At 42.7% G+C, this 17230-nt stretch overlaps 1 protein-coding gene across 3 annotated transcripts in view; it reads right to left on the bottom strand.

Moving 5' to 3' along the window:
• Positions 1–1947: 1947 nt before the first annotated feature.
• AMOT (angiomotin) overlaps positions 1948–17230 on the bottom strand; it is a 69066-nt gene continuing 53783 nt past the window's right edge. For all 3 annotated transcript variants that reach the window (XM_081897794.1, XM_081897793.1, XM_081897792.1), the window contains 6 exons: positions 11759–11908; positions 9822–10012; positions 9023–9145; positions 7175–7407; positions 5261–5497; positions 1948–4919 (listed from right to left, as the gene is read on the bottom strand). In XM_081897794.1, the coding sequence (XP_081753920.1) occupies positions 4819–4919; positions 5261–5497; positions 7175–7407; positions 9023–9145; positions 9822–10012; positions 11759–11908 (1035 nt within the window). In that variant the 3' untranslated portion in view covers positions 1948–4818. The remainder of the gene's footprint in view (positions 4920–5260; positions 5498–7174; positions 7408–9022; positions 9146–9821; positions 10013–11758; positions 11909–17230) is intronic.

Genomic DNA, 17230 nt, shown 5'->3' with positions numbered 1-17230 from the left:
GCCAGAAGCAGCTTAGTCATGCTGGCCACATGACCCAGAAGCTGTACGTTGACTCCCTCAGGAAAATAAAGCGAGCTGAGAGCCGCAACCCCAGAGTCGGCCACGACTGGACCTAATGGTCAGGGGTCCCTTTATCTTTACCTTAATGACAAACACATACATCAGCTGGCAGGAGGTTGGTGCAATTGTAAGTCAGCAAAATTCTGTTCTTATAATTTAGATGGCTAAAAATTGTAGTTTGCTCTGGCCCACTTCCGCAGCTACTATAGGTACCAGAGCACCCATTCCACATTTGTAGGAACTCAACTCCTTTCGTGTGGCAGTCCCTACACTTTGGAACTCCCTGCCTGTTGACATCAGGCTTCACTATATTCCTTTTGACGTCTGCTAAAAACATTTTTTAGACAAGCTTAGAAAGTTGGTGCAAGCTTTAATCTGTTTTTAGTCTATTATTATTTTAACTTTTTGAAAGTCTTACATTGTTATTCATTATTCCCCGGGTTTCCCCACCAGCCGGAGCTCAAATCAGGTGGGCACCATTGCCATTATAAGAGAACAAGCGAGGTGTTCATGGTGAATTCCAGCACCTCTTTTTCTAGGAAAATAGCACTGGTTCTTCCTGTTGATAAAGTTTATTATTTTATCTTTTTTTGTAAACGGATTTGAGGGCTTCCCCTCCTCCTTACAATCAAATGGTGTAAAAATTTTTTTTAATGAAACGAAAGATAAATAATTGTTTATCCTGACCTGATGTGGGGCAGAGCTTAAGCCCCGCTTGCACTGCCAGCAAAAGGGGAGAGATTATTGGACTGGGGTGAGCAGCAACCTGGGCAATCTAGGTTGCCAACTTACCCAAGTCAGGCCACAATAGTGAAGTCGAAGCGGGTAAGAATCAACCAGGCAACATAAAAGGTGACCAATTTCTAGCAGTTAAGAGCCTTGCTCTGTTGGTCACCGTTAATCAACACGAGAGGGGTGATGGTCACCCCACTGCCAATTTTCTGTATCAGTGGTTAGGCTTGCGAACGTTTTTTCTCCTTTGATTTTAGGCAAATAGCTAGAAATTAAAAAGGCGAGATTTCCTGAGACTAAAATGCATGAAGAGGCGAAAGTGTCATCTGACACAATTTGGGCAGGCCACTACTAAAGACACAACAGCCCTGTCAGGAAAAACACAAACAACAATGCCTGCTGGAGGGGGGGGGGAAACAGAGTGGACCTTTTGCATTGATCCCTGAGAACACTCTGAGATTTGTTGTGTTACCTTTCTCAGTATGTGACTAACCTTTGCAGATATGTTGGACAGACCAATGGGCATGGCGGCTGGGAGCTGGAGTACAACAACTGGAGTTAAGAACCACTGTGGTGTAGTGGTGAGAGCAGTAATGGCCCCTCTATATGTTAGGTGTAGTCAAAACATCTGCAGGCCACCACATGGCCTACCCCTGGGTTAGAACACTGGACTAGGCCAGTGTTTCCTAAACCTGGGTCTCCAGCTGGTTTTTGGACTACAATTCCCATCATCCCTGACTCCTGGCCCTGCTAGCTAGGGATGATGGGAGTTGTAGTCCAAAAAGTTTGGGAAACACTGGACTAGGCCCTTGCAGTCCTCTGTTCAAATCCTGAGAGCCTCAAGTTAGCCACTCCTGTTGCAAATGCAGTGGTACCTCGGGTTACCTACGCTTCAGGTTACAGACTCCGCTAACCCAGAAATAGTACCTCAGGTTAAGAACTTTGCTTTAGGATGAGAACAGAAATCGTGTGGCGGCAGCAGCGGGAGGCTCCATTAGCTAAAGTGGTGCTTCAGGTTAAGAACAGTTTCAGGTTAAGAACAGACCTCCAGAATGAATTAAGTATGTAACCAGAGGTACCACTGTGTTTCCACCATCTAAACACTGATGTGGATACTGAAAAAGTAGAAGCAATAAAAACAGTCTGAAGCAAACATATTTGCAGAAACAATTTTATTTTCTCCATAAATACAGTACAGGTACACTTTGTCATGAGGTTTACAGTCTAGACATAAAAAATAATAATACACACGTTCCTATACTGGTGCAGGAGAAGAAATATATATATAGAGAGAGGCACCAAGCGAAGACATTCAACATGTTCAGAGCTCTGCAAATTCCCTCCTTCCAACAGACTGGAGACACAAGATGTTGGCATCACCCCTACAACCAGTTCCTGAATCATCTGGTCTAATGGGTCTGTTCCCAGTGGGAAGAAGTTGCAGGAAAAACCCCTGGAGTGTTGCGACAGGGTTGGGGGGAATGCAACACCTGTTGATTTGCTTTCAGAATCAAAGGATTGGACGTGACCGTAAGGGTCATCTAGTCCAACCCCCCTGCAACACGTAAGAAAAACTACAAAGCCTTCCTCTATACAATCTACACATAGTCTTCCCCGCTGGTGCCTTCAAGATGTTTAGAACTACTACTGTCCCCCCTCCCCACTGGCCATGAAGGCTGGGGAAGATGGGAGATGTGGTGTTCCCAGCTGGGGAAGACTCATCTACAGCATAGCTTCTATTACCCGAGTTTGTGTTAAAACTCTTAGTCTAACGTTTGGTTCAAGCACAAAGGTTATCAGTTTTATAATGTCTTGCCTCATGTCCAGTACCAATAAATTTTACAGAGGAAAGGAGAAGCAGAAGAAGGAGCGTTGCGCAGCATAACTTCTTCTAAGTAGTGTCAACTTCCAACTTAATTCCACAGCAGGCCAAAAGTTACATGCGAGGAAAACAAATTTTCCTAATTACCAGGCAGATTCCCAAAGTCCCATAATTAGCATAATGAAAAGAGTGGGCGACTAGTGGAAAACTTCACTTGCTTGCACAAAACTCCCAGCTACTATGAAGTTAATTTGCAGCAGCAGAGAGTTGCAAAAAATAAAAAATCAGCAGATTAAGGGTGTTCCCCAAATGTGCCTAGAGAAATCTCCTTCTCCTACCCAGCCTGGCACAACATTTCAGGGACAAACCTGCAGCCCTCCAGAAATCCTTCTGCTGGCCTGGGGCGAGTACACTCTCAAATAATTACATGGTATAAGATCACTTGCTTTGTCCCTGTTAAAGGGAAATTATCCTGAAGTTCAAAAGGCACCATAGGACACAATAGATTCTTCACTTTTCTTTATGCCATTTTAGATCTTTATCTTCTGAAGATGCTAAGGAGAGGTTGCATGCAACATGCTCTCTCACCTACCACAGGATGGGAGGCACCTGGGTAAAGGACACTAGACTCACGCTCAGAAGGCACTTCCCTTTGGACACAACTTAACTCACAGTTTACATTTTGTTCAAGGGTTCCTTCTGTTGCTTCTGAATGACATAATCTAGTTACTCCTCCACTTTTGCTCATTTCTCTAATATACGTAACTTTGGGATCTGTGCTGGCAGTTGGTAAAAACATGTACGACAGGAACACATTCATTTTTCAAACTTTTAAATGCATGTTTGAAATCGATCCCTGCAAAGTTTGCTACCTAGTGCTGCAATATTTATGTCAGCTCCCAAGAAACAAAATAATGCAAGTTACAGGTGTGTGTCTATATGTATGGGTATGAAAACCTGAAACCTTAGGTATGAATCTATTATAATTTCTAAATTCGTGCAGAAGATTAATGAGAGTTTTCAGGAAAATGCAAGGTTTTCAACCTGCAGGGTTGCTTTACTTTATTTAGAAAAGGATCCCAGTGTAACTATTATCTTGAGTAAGGCACTACATTCTTACATCAAAATATACAATTATTTTAAGAGAAAAAGTTGCTAACTTCTGGAATGAATCGATTATAGTCGAAGAAGGCATGTGGAAGAGGCAAAAATATGGTTTAGGGAAAACTCCCCAGCATGGCCACACAGAAAAATCAAGTTTCTGTCTGGTGACACACCCTGCCACTTGCTTAGTTTAGCAGTAACTCCAGTCAAGCCAGCTGAATGGCTGCAGTTTAAACGGAACAGAACAGCAGAACAACATGGAGAAAAGGCTCACAGCTTGTTCACTGAAATCCTGAATGGGATGCATTATTCCTCATCCTGCTGCAAGGGTAGGAAGCCCTTTGACATATATGAAATAAACAGAAAACTCCCCTTACATCTTGGGGTATCTAACAAAAGGACAGAATGATATGAACAATAAGATGTATTTTTTAAAAAACAAAAAAAACGAGTGCAGGCACATTGTGGAAATCAACTTATTTTTTTTCTAGTCCTGGAATGTTCTGTGAAAACGGACACTCTCATAAGGAGGGCAAGGAACGTGAAAAAAAGTCGTCCCACCCTTTGGAGTCCCATACGTACAATGGTTCTCAGGGACCCCTGAATATTTGGGACACTTAAACGACACTCAAAAGTGACAGCACCATGTAATCATCTGGCAAAAAGAGAAACCTGGGAAGTAACAGGCTTTGTAAAAAGGCATTATGGACGTCAACGTCTAAATAAGGTCCTTACTTTCCTTACAACACAGGGTTGTTGTTTTTTAATAACAAAAAAAATACTGACATTTCAAAAATTTAGTGCATTTAGGAGCTTGGTTTAATTTTTATCCAGATGCTATCAGATCCAGTATTTTTAAAGAAACAGAAAGAAGGTATGGGAAAGAACCTTCTTTAAAAAAAACACACCAGAACTACTTTAATAATTTTGGAACAAAATATAAGTTAACCTGCCCATACCTTTGAGAAAATATATATATATACAAAATAGCAGAAAGCTCTGGCTTCCTTTACTATGATCTGCTTACAAAAAAAAAAAGGTTTCATAGGGGGAGGGGTACGGAGACACTTCTTGCTAGTCTGCTTCAGCTTTCGATTTCTTCAGATGAGATACTCCACCATTTCTGCATCGTTGAGGTCCTGCCCCAAATTCTGAGCTGGGTTCTTCCTTTCTAGAGTGTTGGAATGGAAAACTGGTGTATCTATAAAGCAAGAGAAGGAAATAAGTTTAAAAGGTGGTGGTGGGTGTGTGACGGTAAGTTTCTAGGGGTGGTAGCCAACTGACAACTATATACTTTTCCAGCTCTTGTTTCCATTTAGCAAAATGCCTTCCATCTAGGGCCGCAATCTTTAAGAGATTTAATTGGTGAGATCAGCTGTTCCCCAACCTGATGCCCTCCAAATATTTTAGACGGCAACTCCCATCATCCCCAGCCAGTATGGCCCCTGGGCAGAATGTCACTTTAACTCATTGAAAGCTTTTAAATTATTGTTGTTCATTATTCTTAAGTCCTGGCTCAGCCAAGGGGAAAGTCCTCATTACCTGCTTTGTCCGAAGTGTAGGTCAGATTCATAGCAGGGAGCCTCCCCTGCACAGGAGGCAAGGCAGAGGAGGAAGAGGAGGCGGAGACCTTGCTTTGCTCACTTCCCCGGTCCGTCTGAGTGCTGCAGTCTCGGCTGCCAGTCTTGGAGTGTGCAAACAGCAGCGGAGGGGAGGGGAGGATGGGCGAAGGAGTTGAAGGAATGGATTCGGAGCGGCATTCTGTTCCCAGCAGAACACCTGAAGGGGAGAAAAAGGACAAGGCAGTTGCACACCAGATGAATGAATGAATGAATTTATTAATACGGTCACAGACCAGCGTCAACACACACAATATCATAGATCATAAAAAATATCAGAAATACAAGGGACAATATAAATATAACAAGGATTTAAATATAAAAAATTGAAATTAATTATTAGCGTGCCCCCTGTAATTAACATTTAGGGATTTGGTCATTATGGGATACCACTTGTTTCCTGCGGTTGATTGCACACACACAGAATTTAGCTACATTTAATGTAGTCTTGGGATTCTTGTCCTCTAGCAGTAGTTTTAAACTATGGTATTCCGATTCTTTCCTGGACTTTTGCAAAACAGGTGTAATAAAAGTCAGACGTATATCCTCATAAAGACGACACCGTAACAGTACATGTGAAGCAGTTTCAACTTCCAACGAGCCACAAGGGCAGACCCGTGCTGTGTATGGTTTACCCTCAAATCTGCCCTGAAGTAAGGCAGAAGGGAGAACGTTAAATCTGGCGAGGGTAAAAGACCGTCTGTATTTGGGTACCTGAAGACCTGACAGATAATTAGCTGGAGAAAAACCTCTCCCCTGGTCCCTTATTGCTGGATGTTTGATCATTTCGCTCATATGGCATTGTAATTCTATGTCCCAGATACGCTGGCGAATTGTAGTCCTAGCTTTCTTGAAGCCTGTCGCTATCAGGGTCTGCTGTGGGATCCCCAAGCCTTTAAGCTTTTCCAGCAGTGTAGCTTTCCATCTGGATTGGTAGGTATCTAATAAGGTTAAAGGTGCCAGCCCAACCGGGTAGAAAATAAGCTTTAGCCAATAATGGATCTTCAATAACCATATCCGAGTACTGATAGGAATTTGCCCAACCTCCAAACGGACCGCTATGTTGGATACGCAAGAGGGGATCCCCAGCAGGCAGCGGGAAAACTTAGTTTGGAATGTCTCTAAGAGAGTAAGGTTTTTAAAGCTGCAGATCTGGGATCCATATAACAATTGTGATAGTATTTTGGCAGCAAAGACCTGGGAGGCTGCCGGCATTTTGCCAGCTTCGTCTTATATTCTGCTCCCTGGGAGCATCCCACAGCACCCAGTCTGTTAAGGCAATGTAGAGTTTTTTAATAATAAAAAAAAGCCAAAAGCCTTACTAAAGTATGCATTCCAGAGGCTCACAACACAAACACACACTTCCAACAGTACAACCTTAGGCAAGTGATTATAATGGCACAGCCAGAAGTACAGAGTGGGAAAAGATGTGTTTGTGCTGCTGTGTATGTGTTTCACTGATGGCTGTCGTGTTCCTCACTGCCCAAAGCAGGAAGATGTGTCCACCCCACCCCCTGCCGCAGGTGTGTAGTATTTGAGCCTGGTGTCAACATATTGGCACCAGAGAGAGAAAATTCCAGTGTTGGTCGAATACAGTGATAAATCATGGGGTGGTGGTGGTGACATCATCATATCAAGATGGCAGTTTGAGTTGACTCTCCGTCACTTCCATGGGGACAAGTTCTAAAAACACATGCCCTCGATGTCAAAATTAAATTCTACCTATGGATAGGGCCGGTCCTGCAGGGCAGGATTTGATCTTTGGTCAACTGGACTGCTCAGAGCCCATGTATGATATGTGAAAACACACATACACACAAACACATGTGTAAATCACCTAAGCTGCCCTTCCAGCTCTTGTCCTCTCTCTTATCTTCCAGAATGGGTGTGCTGCTCAGTGTTGAAGAATGGGAGAGCAAGCCTGAGCCAGTGTTGGAGATGGACATCAGGGATTTGGCTGGCCTCATGGAAGACAGCTGGTCAGTCTTGCTGGCCTCTTTCCTGGACCGCTGCTGGAGCACCTTAATCATGGCATCCTTCTCAATGATTTGAGCATGGAGTGTCTTGATCCTAGGACAGGGCAAAAGGACAGTCATCAGTGATCCTGGGGCTTTTTCTGACTGCATCCCTCTTCCCAAATATTAAGAAAACTGGGCAGAGTTCATGGATCTGTCAATAGGATGCTTGACAGCGCATGGGCTCTCGCAAATGAGCTGAGGGATATCCTGCTACACTCAAGAAGACCCCAGATAATTTGTCCTGGTGTTGATGGGACTTGAGGTCCAAGAAACCATCAGGAGGGCACCAGGTTGGCAAGACTTTTCTTTAAATAATTTTTATTGTTTTGTAAATATAAAAGTTACAATTTTATCACTACAAACAAGAAAAATCTAACCAATGTGGAAACAGAAATTCAATCCCCCTTCCAAATAGCATAAACGTTCTTGATCCTGAAATGGTATGTTAACTACTCTCAATGTCCTTTATTAATCCACAGAGATAAATAACTACAAAATATCAGTTTATTAATATGTGTATGAAAATCTTAAACAACAACAACCAACCACTTAATTCCTAGGAAAAAGGAATATTAAAACAACAATTGTATGTTAAAGAACTGATTATTAATAAGCCAAAAAGATAAGAGATAAATAAATAGATGAGAGAACAAATAGGAACAGGAATAATCAGATAATCATTTTAAATTAATATAAGCATTCATCAACTAACGCTTAAACTTCACGTGTTACAAATTTATACATAATGTGAAGGTGGCTGAATTTAATTAACGCTGGTATAAATATAATTGGCAAGACATGTCTGAAGCTCAATGGGGTTTCTAATCAGGGGCAAGAGAAAGAAGAGCCAGAGAAAAGATAAAGGTTCTTGAAAATGAAGCATTTTTTAATACTAAAAAAATCACATTCCAAGAGGAGACTTGCTGGGCAGTGTTCAGACGTGGTTCAAAGCAATTCAATTTGATGCTGGACACAAAAGTTGTTTACATGGAAGGAGGAACCAAGAAATATCTAGCTTTTACACTGTTATAGTTGCAACATAGCATTTGTTCCACATTAGTAAAAACTCACACTTTGGAACTCCCTGCCTCTTGACATCAGGCGGGTGCATTTTTGTATTTTTTTCAGCACCTGCTAAAAGATTTTTGTTTAGGCAAGCCTATCCAGATATGCAGAATGCTGAAATGTGATTTAAACTGGCTTATCATTTATTTTAATTGTGTTTTTAAATGGTTTGAACACCTGTTTTTAACTGACAATCTTATTGTTTTTTGTACTTTTTGTAAACTGGTTTGAGATTTGTTTGTTTTTACAATTTAGCATAGAAACTTTATGGGACGGAGGGGAGTTGGGTATGTGCACACATGTCAAAGAAGTCATGCTCCTCTTCCATGGACCAAGTTATCCAATCCTGGGAGTGGAAGAGCCACCTGGCTAGCCAGAATCTCTTCCTCTGGTGTTGTACTACTAAGCCTGCTTGTGTTAAGTATCATTCCCACAAAAAGGGTTTTCTGCAATCCTATGGATTGTGCAGCATATCAGTTTTGACTCCAGGAAAAAGGGTGTGGGTGTGTGAAGAGAAGAAACGTTTCCTATCCTAATTAATTATGTATTTAAAAACTGATACGAAAGAACAGCACAAGAAAAATGATCAAGCTGCGGTTTACCTTCCCTCCATGTCTAGGCATCTCCTGTTAGCCATCAGGATTTCCTCCTCTTCCTTCTGGATGCGGGCTTCAAGAGAGGTGTCGTAACTGGCATTGGGCGAGTGGCTGATGACAGTGGTGTCCCTGAAAAACAAGCAGGACTAGTAGCTGGGCAGCGTGTTAGCAGGATCCCTACCCAACAGAACCCATTGCAGTGGAGCTCCTGCGTGTAACCAGTGGAGCTGAACCTCATCCAAATGCTAGCCAAACTCCTGTATCAGAAGAATCCCATGTTGCCACACAACGCAAGGTTTGGGTGGCTGCAGGATTGAGTTTTATTGAGAAATTTAGAAATTCTAGCCCTTGTGGTTGTATGAAAAAGCACACAAACTTTTATTAGAAGCCAGGTTCACAATAATGAGATCCTGGAGGTTGCTCTTTTTTTCTTTTTAAATATGTTTTACTAAGAGTATAACAGCGAATTAAAGTAAATAAGAATAAAAGGGACAATATATATATATATATATATATATGTGTGTGTGTGTGTGTGTGCGTGTAGTGGAAAACAACACTTTCTCTAAAGGAGTGGGTACGCAGCTTCTGCATCTTTTGCTGTCGTCTGAGGCTCAGGTGACCTCAGTGGCTTCCATCAGAATATGCTTCGGCCCTTGAAACAGACACGCCTTACTTGCACATCAGTCTACGGAGCCATACTCCATGAATGAAATGAAGTGAATAAATAAAAACACTGTGGGGACGTGGGCTCTACAGATATTATTTCCTCTCCCCCGGTTTCTGTACTATCAACTCCGCTTCCTACCTCTGGGCAGCAACTGTAGCTGCAGCATCCAATGCAAACTGCCTCATGACGCTTTCTTCCAGGTACTTCTGTTCCCACTTCGTCATATCTGCTTCCAGGGCAAGAATCCGCTCCTCCTTTTCCCGCAGGAGCTCCATAAGTGCTGTGGCGTTGTATTCAGAGACACTGGCCGGCTGAGACGTCCCCTGGCGCTGATGATAAAACAAGCCAATAAGCTGCTTATAACGAAGGCTGCTGCCGTATCAGAAATCCCCACTGAACACATTATTATTTTTTTGTTTCAGGACAAATATTCGTTGAAAAGTGCAAACATAATACAATGGGAAAGAATACAATGAATTGAAAATGTAAACCTAGAGGGCCTTATTGGTGGCTGCTCCCAGAATCTGGAACTCCCTCCCTAGAGAAGGCAAATTGGCTCCCTCCTTGTTGTCTTTCCACTGACAGGTGAAAACTGTTTTATTCTGACTGTCTCTTGGGGACTGACTGTGCTGTTTTTATCAATAGACCTGTGTTTATATTGCTTTAATTGTATTACAGTTTAATTATTTTTAAACTATCATCTTTCATGTTTTTAGCCTTCTGCATTTTATCAGAGTTGTTTTAATTCGTGTAAACTGGCTTTTCCAGTCTGGGGAAAAGGTGGGTTATAAATAAAGATAAAGATAAAGATAAACCATAGGACACCATAGCCTGTACAGTGCAGCTCCAGAAGGGGTAACAAGGCATTGATTCATACAAATATTCCATTTATAAGTATCGAAGAAATGCAAAAATAAAAGTGTTCTCCACCTGCAAGCTCCGTCATTACTGAAAGTAAAGGTTCTATAAAATTGTAGGTGTGCCTACACTGGGGACACTGAGCGACTGTCCCACTGATCACATTATTATTACACTTGCTAACTCTGTGGCTTCCTGGAGAATAAAGTCTGATTCACCTAAGTCAGCCAAATGTTGGATTGCTTGGCAAGTTTGAAGTGTGCTAATTATCAGTTGTGGGACCAAGCCGTTCTGTGGGCCACTTGGACAGAACAGTTTTTATCCCCTAGTAAGAAAAATGCACACATCTCACCATGGGCTGAAAACCACGCAGTGGGACAACCTGACAACTGTTCAGCTGGAAGCTCTGCTTTGACACAAACTAAATTCATTACATAACAGAGGCACTTTATACAGTGCAGGAAGCAGCAGAAGAAAAGGCGCCTGTGATGTGTCTCCTAACAGAAAACAAACGCTCACTCTTGGGTCGCTAACTAGGGCCAGTGGCACAGCGTCTGCTCCACATGCAGAAGCTCCTGGGTTCAATCCTATTTCCAGGTAGGGCTGGGAAAGATTCCCTGCCTGAAATGCTGGAGAGCTGCTGCCAGTCAGTGTAAACAATACTGAGCTAGAGGGACAAAGCAGCTGACGTGGTGTTAGGGTTAGGTTCCTGTGTGTGTTCACCTCCTTTCAAAAAAGCAGTCGGTTAAATAAGTTTCACTAGGGCTTTTTAAAAACCAGAAGCCCAGCTCCTCCTCCTCCTATTATTTATACCCTGCCCATTTGGCTGGGTTGCCCCAGCCACTCTAGGTGGCTCCCAGCAGAATATTAAAAACATGATAAAAGATCAAACATTAAAAACTTCCCTAAACAGGGCTGCCTTCAGATGTGCTCTGAAAGTCAGATAGTTGTTTATTTCCTTGACAACTGATGGGGGGGGGGCGTTCCACAGGGCGGGCGCCACTACCGAGAAGGCCCTCTGCCTGGTTCCCTGTAACTTTGCTTCTCGTAGTGAGGGAACTGCCAGAAGGCCCTCGGAGCTGGTGTCTGGGGTGAATGATGGAGGTGGAGACGCTCCTTCAGGTTTACTGGGCCAAGGCCGTTTAGGGCTTTAAAGGGCAGCACCAACACTTTCAATACTCAGTTGGAAGGTGGAGTTCTGCTTAAGATCCTCTTACCTGCTGCATCCGGAGGGATTCGAGTTCCCTCTCCAGCCGTGTCCGCAGTCGGTGTTCCAGCTGTTCGCGCTTCTCGCAGGCCGCCTGCAGCTGAACCAAGGCCTGCTGCATTTTCTCCACCTTCTCAACATAAACCTGCTTCTTCTTCAACTAAAAGAAAAAAAGGGGGGGGGGAGTGTAGGTGGTGAAGCTCCTTCAGGATCCAGAAGCATCACAGCACCTGCTAGCTCCATCAAGCCTTTGTCAAGAGCAGCAACCCAGATTCCCTCTCCCCCCAGTCATCCCAAAAGCACAGCAGGGGGAGGGCAGCAACCACCCTTTTGCTGTCTCCCCAAATCGGGGGAAGGGCTGTAGCGCAGCGGTAAGGCACTGCATGCAGGACATTATAAGAACATAAGAAGAGCCAGCTGGGCAGGTCAAAGGCCCAGGACTCTGTTCTCACACCCACTGACCAGCTGGAGAGTTTGCAAGCTGGTTTGGACTACAGTTCCCATCATCCCCAGCCAGGACAGTCCTATGTTGGTGGGGTTGGTGATGGGAACACAGCTATCCTATCTGGGGCTGATGAGAATTGCAGTCCAAAACATCATTAATAATGATGATCATCACCACCACCACCAAGAGGTCCCAGAGCAGATGACAACAATTCAAACAATTTAGTATGGCAGCACCTGCACTTTGGAGCTCCCTGCCTATTGACATCAGGCAGGCGCCTTCACAGTGCTTTTTGGCACGTGCTAAACATTATTATTCAGATAGGCCTACCCAACTGCTTAGAAACTTGACATTAAAACTTGACAAGTTTTAATCTGTTCTTAGTCTATTGTTATTTTAACTTTCTGAAAATTCTAAATTATGGGTGTTGATTTTTTTGTATTGCTAATTTAATTGTTTTATCTTTTTTTGTAAACTGATGTTCATTGCAGACACACTTTTAATTGATCAAACCCTTCTTAAACCAACTAAAGTAACTGATTCGAGCCAGCTAAACATCACAGGCCTCTCCAAGAGCAGAAATAATTTTGCTTCAAGGAGATGCCGGCTATGGCTGAAAAGTATTTCATCAGCCAAGTGCTTTGGTCCAGCATTGCTTCTCTCTCCTCATTCCTAATCTTTTTATTGATTTTGCATTAATATACATTAAATGGACACGATAATATCCATACAAAGAAAAAATGCTAAAGTCCCCCACTGCCTCCTTTATATTCTATGATCATCACTCGTGTTGGTTTAGTATCTATTTTTGCCATTTCTACAACAGGGATCTTATGCATCAAATCATTATAGTCTCCGAAACCTGAAGGAGAAAGGACACGCACAAACATAACTTTAACAAAGGGAAAGCAATCAGGAAGTCAGATCTGTACTGAATAGCCACCAACTGGCATAGAAAGTTTCCAGTTTCTTTTCCCCCTTCAATACTGCGACATCTTGAGTTATTTTCTCTGCAAGTGCTATTCTCCATACACTCTTATTTCTCTTATGTGTTCCTTCTCTTGTACGTATGTACTTCCTTATCTTTTGATTAGAGAATAAACCTGTATTCTGAATGGGAGGGTTTTGAGCATTGCTGAGTTGTTGCACAGAACCTTTGAGAACCAGACGTCACGAAGCGCCACCGTGCCTCAACAGCAACTCAAGCCAAACCCATCTGGTCAGTTCTTTCCCACTTTCTGTTTGCTTATTTTAAAATAAGTTATAAGTCAAAGAGCACCTCTGGAAAATTACTCACAGACCAAAATGGAGCGTTTTTGTTTTTTTAAAACAGTTTAAAAACAACCCAGCAATTTCTGTGGCACTGCATATGCATGGACCCTTGAAACACACACACAGACTATAGACAGACATGTTATATCTATGGTGTCCTAGTCATAGAGTGTTGCACTAAGACCTGGGAATCCAGGGTTCAGTTCCCCACAATTAGCTATGAAGCTCACTGGGTGACCTTGGGGCAAATCACTGCCTTTCAGCCTAACCTACCTCACAGGGTTGTTGTGCAGATTAAATGGGGTAGATTAAACAGATTAAACAGGGTTGTGTAGATTAAATGGGGTAGATTAAATGGGGGAGAGCCGTGTATGCCACCTTGAGCTCCTTGGAGGGAACATTGGGATAGAAATGCAATAAATGGTGGAAAAGATGAGTAAAATGAATATTCTTGGGTGAGCACATCAACCATATTGCACTTGAGGCGAGGAGTAAAATAATCACACACACACACACTGCAAAAAACCCCACAAAAAACCCCAAAGCCTTCACTGGAATTTGATATGGTGATATCCCCCCCACCCCACACTTCCAAGAGAAGGAATAGCGGACTGACCTTCTCTATCAGTTCCGCTGACAGAAGATAACTATGTGGTGATTGATGATAGTAAGACAGATGGTCTGACTATTAAATCATTTTGGGAGATAAGAGCGATCAAATAGGAGAAACCTCAAATGCTTTGATCAAGGCTGTTCTCTGCTTCCTGCACCTGGGGGCTTGGATGGGTGACAGAATGAGACAGCAAGCTGAGGAGCTGACACTGTGCCCAAACGCCACGTAACAACCCTCTTAAATACTTCTGGGACAAGAAAAATGCAAATTACAGAGATTTCTCTGCTGATTAAAATTTACAATCAGAAAACTTGTAACAGCCACTTCCTGTCTCTAAGAACAAAGGGGAAACTGGTGGTGGGAATTAATGGAGGTAAAGTTAATATTAAAGAAAAAACTTGGTTGATATTTACCAATAATAATAATCTGGGAACCCGACTTGGACTTTGGTGGGGGAAAAGAAAAGAATGATTCTGAGAGGCTTTGACTTAAAAGAAATACTGTTTAACAGAAAGTGGAGAAGATGGAAGTTATCATGGACTGACTGATTATTTCTTTTAAATGCAATTGGCAAATGGAAAATTGGAAGTCCGTTTTATCTATCTTTTATCTTTTCTTTTCTTTTCTCTTCTCTCTCTCTCTCTCTCTCTCTCTCTCTCTCTCTCTCTCTCTCTCTCTGTTTCTTCTTTTTATTTTTTCTTTAGAATCCTATGCTTGGGGCCTTTGTTAAAGTCCAGGGAATTAAGTATTCATGTGGGTGGTGGATGGTTCATGGAGGACCCTGGGTGGGAGACAGGGAAGTGTTGTCCCCCCCTCCCAGGGTGAGTGGCTGGGAGGAGAAAGGAAGGGTCCCAGGTGAGAGATGGGAGGGACTGATATGTTGGGGGGCCCTGATAATTGCCTTTGGGAGAGGAATCTATATTCTACTTGTTCTGCTTGTAGTTATAGTAGCGGCTATCTTATTGTATTGTGAAAAACTTTAATAAAAATATTCTTTTTTATTTTAAGGAATTTGAGGAAAGAAACGGAATTCATATCTTCCCATATAACAAAGGGAAAAGCTTGGCTACAACAACTGCAGACTATCGGAGAAAACCAAAATTTGAAAAGTATACTTTGAAACAAATACTATTAGCAGCTTGGATTTGATCACCACAATAGTTATTCGGTGGAAAGAAAGCCAATTAGAAAACCATGGCCATATTATCCCTGTTGATGCTGATCAAGGAACCTTCCCTTATTTTCAAAAATTCTTTTGGTGCATATTCTGCATAGTGACCCAAAGCACAAGATGTCTTCCCAGCGGGTCAAAAATTCCAAGCAATCATTCAGCCATAACTCTAGAGCTGCCACAGTTTGGGAATGAGTCCCAAGACGCTTGGCAATGTTTGTCTCGTAACAGAGATGGATCCTTCTCCAGCTCCTATTAAAATCTGGGTGAGAGAAGACTTCCAGGGCGCAGACACAGAAAACAGCCCCTCTCTTCAAAGGAGATGGGAAGACAACCAAGGCAGCTTTAAAAGGGGATTAGGGCAAATTCATGAAGGAGGAGAGGGCTACCAGCAACAATGGCTGTGCTCTGCCTCTACAGCTGGAGGAAGCAATGCTTCTGAGTATCTGGAATGCTTCTGAGTTGCTGGGAACTGCAGGAGTAGGGAGTGGTCTTGTGCCTGAATCCTGTGTACTGGTTTCCCGCAAGCAACTGTTTAGGAGAACAGGATGCTGTACTAGGTGGGCCACGGGTCTGATCCAGCAGGTTTTTACGTTTTTAATGCAGCTGCTCTGAAATAAGATAATCTAGCAGCTGCAACCATCCTCCAACTTTTGTACTGAAAACACAATAGCACCAGCATTCCATTGCATGAGGGTTTCTTTCTTTTCTTTTACAGCCTTGGTCACCCTGGTGACCCCAAGATACCCTGGACCACAACAGCCACCAGTCGCTGGCCAGCCCAGTTCCCCCACCTGCACAATGAACTCATGTAGCCCACCCCATCTACAAGCCCCCCGCCCCCCATTGCTACTTTTGGAAGCATGGAAAGAAAAAAACAGAGAAAGGAAGAGAGCACAGTTCCCCATTTTATTCCCCACATACCCAGCTGCGCAAAGACTGAAATCCCGCTGTCCTAGACGCACTGAAGAATAAGCATGCCACCGTCCAATTTTGTTATCTGGGCATCAGGAATGAAGCCACCCCACCCTACTTTATTTCCAAAAGCGAGCTCAGAGGCCCAACTGGACTTGCATGAAAACAGCCTTCACAATACTATGCCCAATCATCCTCTTAAAAAGGAGTCTGGAAAAGGTTAAGCAAGCAGAGGAGAGTCAAGAGAGCAAGAAAAGTGAAGAAGCAGCATGCACAACACACACACACACCAATTATCTACATGTGCCAAGAACATCACTTGGCAAAATCCTTCTTCTTTCGTAAGGCTAGATTGGAAATTATTTACAATTACGGGCTCAGAAATGTGGACTAAGCACACAAAGGATCTGGCCAAACCACCTATAACAGCTTGATAACCAGTCGGTGCTAAAATCATAGGCCTAGTTCTCCTTTTCAGAACTCAAACACCCTTCACACAATGGTGTTTTGGAAAATTACAGTAAAAAAGAAAAGGGCAAGTCTTTTAGGGATTTTAGTTTCCTTAATAATGCTCAGTGAGTGTTTGAAGAAAGGGGGTCCGGCAGTCAAGCTGGCATCCTTAAGGACATTCCATTCTTACTGCCTTTTAGCAGTGCAGATCCTATAAGTTTAACTGATGCTCATTCATGGAAAAGCATCCACATTAATTTGCAAGAGGAATGAAAAGTACCAACCTGGCCCTTCGCAAGAGCTTTAAGCACAAATGCTGGTTGGGATCTCACTTATTTGAGATGAAAGCAGTGGAGGTTTTCCTTTTCAATATGTTTTGTTTTTAAGACCAATTTTCAAACTTTCTAAACTCTCTAAGGGACCTTTGCAGATATGACTAAACTGAGATATACAGCTTTAACTATATTCTTTCATGACTCTCTTGAGATATATGAAAAAAGCTTTTGTGCTGCTCCCAGGACATTATATGATGGGCATCTGGATAATTTGTATGGATTAATAAGAATCATTTATGCTACTGCGCAACTTGATATGACTTTCTTTGCTTTTCTGTTAA

Source organism: Podarcis melisellensis (assembly GCF_964234715.1).
Source record: "Podarcis melisellensis genome assembly, chromosome: Z".
NCBI classification, from domain to species: domain Eukaryota; kingdom Metazoa; phylum Chordata; class Lepidosauria; order Squamata; family Lacertidae; genus Podarcis; species Podarcis melisellensis.
The sequence above is the reverse complement of the archived record's forward strand: the minus strand, read 5'-3'. Positions and strand labels throughout refer to the sequence as shown.